The sequence below is a fragment of the Sander vitreus genome, chromosome 12 (genome assembly GCF_031162955.1).
Source record: "Sander vitreus isolate 19-12246 chromosome 12, sanVit1, whole genome shotgun sequence".
NCBI lineage: Eukaryota > Metazoa > Chordata > Actinopteri > Perciformes > Percidae > Sander > Sander vitreus.
Genome location: NC_135866.1, coordinates 13514851 through 13519781, shown reverse-complemented (window position 1 = coordinate 13519781; position 4931 = coordinate 13514851). Strand labels below are relative to the sequence as shown.

The following is a 4931-nucleotide window of genomic DNA, read 5'->3' as shown; positions in this document are numbered from 1 at the left end:
TGCCTTCCGCTTTCTTTCTTTGCCCCTAAGTAGCCTTATTATCAAATAACAACAATATAGACAGGCTTTTTATGATAATTAAGACCCAAATTACACTTAAGCTATCCTCAGCATGTGAACCAACTCAAAGGAGGATTAGGCTACTTTCTTTTAAATCATTTTAAATTTGGTCTTTTCGTATTCAAAATATGTGATTATAATGTAAATAAAAAAACTACACCATATCCTTGATCATATGTTAAGCTCAATGCGATGACAGTATTTCTGGGGGACCAATATTAATGATTTTGAAACTTGAATCTCTGAAATGATTTGTGATTTGTGATTTAAATCCAACCTTTACGAAGGGTTGGGACTGGGAGTAATCGGGTTATTCGAAATCGCCCACAAACTGCGCTGTTTAAATGTGTTTCATAACTAATCAGGTATTGCGTAATTTTCAGTTAGATATTACATTTTTAATATCTCCCTAAGAAGCCCTGAGATTAAAATAATGATGATAATAATAATTATTATTATTATTATTATTATTATTATAATCCTCTTGTAGCAGTTAAAAAGAAAAAAGAAAGAACGAATGACAATAGAAGTGCTTATAAAAGAAAATACTTTGCGTACAAAAAAAAACTTTTATTGCTAAAACACTTCCAAATGATCCTTTAAAAATGAATCTCTTTTATGACCTGCTGCAGGAAATCAGCAACAATTCCACCAACTCCAACACAAAATTGAGTGCATGAACAGAGATTAACTCAGGTACGTGTACGTATTTTCCCGTAAATGTTTTGCTATTGCTTATGTATATGTGTATCTTATGTCAGCATGTAATGAGAGTGTGTGGCCATTACTAAACGGTTTAAAAAAAGAGGTCAGAGTTCACTGACTCGAAGGGAATCATGTAATAGCCATTTTCACCAGAGATTGGGTCAAAATAACGCCACTCGAGGGATAGGCTACATTTAGCAGAAACCTTCTCGACAGTTAAGTGTCTTCGGTGTTTTTGTCACATGACACATGGCTTTACATCCTGATAGACACTTTGGTGATGGTGATGGAGCTGATGATAGTAAGATCCGCCGGTGCTGGGGTGGAGAGAAGAGATTCCATTTAGGTTCAAAACGAAGTCCTTCCTGTCACACACAGGAGCTGAGTATCGAGACAGTCCCGCTGAAAACACAGAGGACACATGAGGTCAAATCATTTCTAGAACCAGGATCGATCTGGATTATTTTTATTCCAACTGCTGGATATCAACAATGATGTGCGTTTTTTGAATCTGTGATATAGGTACAAATTCGTTGGCACTACTTGTTAATAAGGTGCCGTGTAACGTTTTAGGTTGTGTCTAATGGCTTTATTAATGATTACAAACAATTTGGCTTAGAGCAATGTTTGGGTTGCCAGGTAGCAAAATTATCCTTTGTATTAGGCCATAATGCAAATGTTGGTAATCCATTAACAGACGATTTTAGATTCAGTATTACTAATTAACCAGTCTAGTCTGCAGGCATACATGTTAGTTAAATATGAATACATGGTTTGTTTGTTTTTGTTTACAATAATCCTTCAAGTCTGCAGTTGTAAATGCTAATAAATCGTGGTAACGCTTTATGATTAAAAATGCATTTTGGTGCAGATGCTGTGCTGCCGGGTTTTTTTGTTTTTTTTAGAGGGCAGCAATCCCCATTAAGTAAAAAGATAAAAACATAAAGCATGTGACGTGGCGAAAGAGGTTTAACACCAGCAAAATGGATTTTTCACAACATGCAACCCAAAGTATGTCCTTAGTGGGCTTTAATGGATCTATTACACGATAGCAAATATTAAAAAAACATGAATACAGCCATCAGTTACAAGCTCTAAAATATTAAGGATGCTTTATTAGGAAGTTGTTCCAATGTGTGTTGTTATGTGTATTAAACGACAGTAAACAACATGAGCAAAATAAAATAATTGAAACAAAATAAGACATCAACAGCCTGTAAATATCCTGGTTATTATTGTGCTGTTGCTCATGTTAAATGCTTAACGAAGCTGCACTGAAATGAATGAAAGGCATTACTTTTTCGTTGCTGGGAATATGTTTGTGACAGCGTGTTTAATGTCGTTTTGGTTACTTTGTAACGATGGCCTTTACCATAATATTGTCCTTTTTATTGTGTTATTGTGCCTATTTTTTTTTCTTTCATATATTAGAGGCCTCTAAAGAAAGCTTGATTGAAAATACAACCAAATTCTAAGAAATTTAAATTAAACAATAGGCTATATGAGGCACATATAATCGTGCACACTCCTCACACAATGGTATGATGCATGATAAAAACTGAAACTGCTCGACATTACAATCTGATCAATTACTCCACATTATAGTTTGAGACTGTCAGGGATACTTTTGTGTGTTTTACTTGTTTCAATTAAGTTTGGAACATGTGGTAGTTGATTCATATTTCAGTTAATAACGGATTCGCACTTGCATTGTCTTGCTCATCCAATACACCTTCATTAAATAGCATAAACAAATGTATTGTTGCCTACGTGATGCCTGAAAGCCTACACTTTGATTCGTACGACTCTTCATGGTGCACGTGCAGGCATCATAAATACAATAGGGTATATAACTTATGCATGTATGCACATACGGTGAGGTTCTACCTGAAATCTCAGAGGAATCTCGAGCATTATGGTGCAGATAGCCTTGATCCAGAGAGTAGGATGACATCCCTGTGTGCAGAGCAGAAGAGGTGGGACTGCTTGATGCCAGTGACTGCTGTTTGATGTATGAAGATACACCAGGTGAACTCCAGTGTGAGGCTGCATTTGCATAAGGAGACTGACAGTCCAAAGTCCCTACCATCGATTGGGAGGACTGCAGAGGGCTGCTGCTGCTGTCCGGGAAATAGTCCGAATTAGAGGCCACCTGACATGCGGCCATGTACGATGACCCGGAGCCTGATGACAAATGCGGGACATGATGTCCTCCTCCGAGTCCCTCGTAACCACCTGGCACTGTATTACCCATCAGATCTATGTTGTAACTGTTATGGCATGCTAATGAGCCTGATGGTGATTGGAAATCAAAGTTTTGCGGCAGCATGGACGCCCCGTACCCGATTCCATTCATCATCCTGTACATTGGCTTCAAAGCTTGGCATTTCCTACGGAACCCGCGAGGTCTGCGACGGAAGGAGCCCTCCTCGAACATAAACTCACTACTCGGGTCGATGGTCCAGTAGTGACCCTTGCCAGGTCTACCGAGACCCTTAGGAAGCTTTATAAAACACTCGTTCAGAGACAGGTTGTGTCTGACAGAGTTTTTCCATCCCTGGTACGATCCCCTGAAGAAAGGGAAGCGGGCCTGCAGGAACTGATATATTTCACTCAAAGTAAGCCTTTTGGTCGGTGAACTTTGAATAGCCATCACAATGAGTGCGATATATGAGTAGGGAGGCTTTTCAGGGCGCCTCAAGGCAGAGTTTCCCTTTTTCCACTTGGGTGATGCATTGTGCGCGCTCTCCATCCCTGGCTGTGCGCTCAGCAGAGCTGCATTCAGAGCGTCAGAACTGCAGCGAGGATTAGATGGATCCAAATGTTGCTTGGAGCTCTCGGTCGTCATAGTTGCGCCTCTTTTTGAACTCGTTCACCGTGGGGACCTTAATAACACGTGGGCAACTAACGTTTCCTATATTTCAAACGCGATTAAAAGCTAATGTGATAATTAAAAGGTCAGTGTCCCTTTGCGATGCTCTGTGCGTTTATAACCGTGGAAATCAAGAAATACCAGCCGCTGTTCCCCCTTCCTCTCTCTGTCCATCGCTGGCAATAATCCCACAAGAGAGGGGGAATAAAGCTCCTCGACTTTGCTTGCGCCTATCCAACCGGCCAAACACAACTCGACCACCTATCAATTCTTAAATATCTCTCTGCCCCTCTACAATATCCCCCCAAATCCCTCCAAGAAATCGCCAGGAACTACTCCCTCCCCATCTGGCCAGGATCCAGACTAGAAGCCGGACACGGCGCAGTGGAGTAAGACAAATCTCCTCCCACGACTTACTTTCTAAAACACCTCTGAATACATTTGTTAGACTAATATTTGGCACGATAAACAAAACGACACAAGTTGGACAAATACTTCCATTTGTCATGAGTACCTGCAAAGGGTGACAATGCTTTCTACTACTTTTATTTTGTAAAGGTGTATGACAGAAAGAGTCCTGCAGTGTTCATTTGTTTGGGATCTGTTGAGGGTTAGGACTCTGACACGAGAGGAAGCATGCTTTTTCCATCAGAGCGTGCCAACGTGCCACACAGAGCGCACAGTGTCAGTTTACCTCTTGGAGCCTGGATTCCATCCCTGGAGAAATGAACTGATTAGAATCTCTAAATAAAGTCTAAAAGAACGATTCAGATAATTAAATATTCCAGTATATTTTGTGCAAAGTTTAAATATCTTGTTTTTGCATTGGTGGAGTTTTAGGTGTCATTAAAGAGCAAGTCAGCACCACTATTATAAGGAAGTGAAATCATTTCCCACACCAGCAAAGTTCACAATCTACCCAGAATATCAACAACATCAAACATGTAACCCCTGCGTCCAGGATGCACAGCTGGTTTAAAGGAAATTTACTTTCTAGCCTCAGAAGAATAGGCCTACTTGGAATATGTTTCTTCCTATCCTATTGTGGATTCGGGTTGAGTTCGCTCAGGATGCACCATTTGTACAAACCCTTTCCTGCGCATGTGTAGTGACTGAGGCGACAGCTATTTGCAGCGCGAGACAGAAAACATAAATATTGGATGCCCCTATCCGGCTGCAGCGAGCTTCATGAACACTGAAAAGTAAATGTTTATAAGGCAATTTATTTTTGCATCATAAATTATAGAAGAAACGTATACTAATAATAGACTGCACTCATCATTTATTATTATCA

The 4931-nt window shown here is 40.0% G+C and overlaps 1 protein-coding gene across 1 annotated transcript; it reads right to left on the bottom strand.

The window, feature by feature from the left end:
* Positions 1–615: 615 nt before the first annotated feature.
* foxf2a (forkhead box F2a) lies at positions 616–3944 on the bottom strand. The gene is made up of 2 exons (XM_078264797.1): positions 2653–3944; positions 616–1167 (listed from the first exon to the last, which is right to left on the bottom strand). Exons 1-2 carry the CDS (start codon positions 3611–3613, stop codon positions 1004–1006), a joined length of 1125 nt encoding a protein of 374 aa, XP_078120923.1. The 5' UTR covers positions 3614–3944; the 3' UTR covers positions 616–1003.
* Between the last annotated feature and the right edge of the window lie 987 nt (positions 3945–4931).

Excerpts from the sequence above, each read along its gene's own strand:
- foxf2a (XM_078264797.1), bottom strand. The coding sequence starts at position 3,613 with ATGACGACCGAGAGCTCCAAGCAACATTTGGATCCATCTAATCCTCGC. Across the intron at positions 1,168-2,652 it reads AGATTCCTCTGAGATTTCAG|CGGGACTGTCTCGATACTCA; the intron begins GTAGAACCTCAC and ends CTGTGTTTTCAG.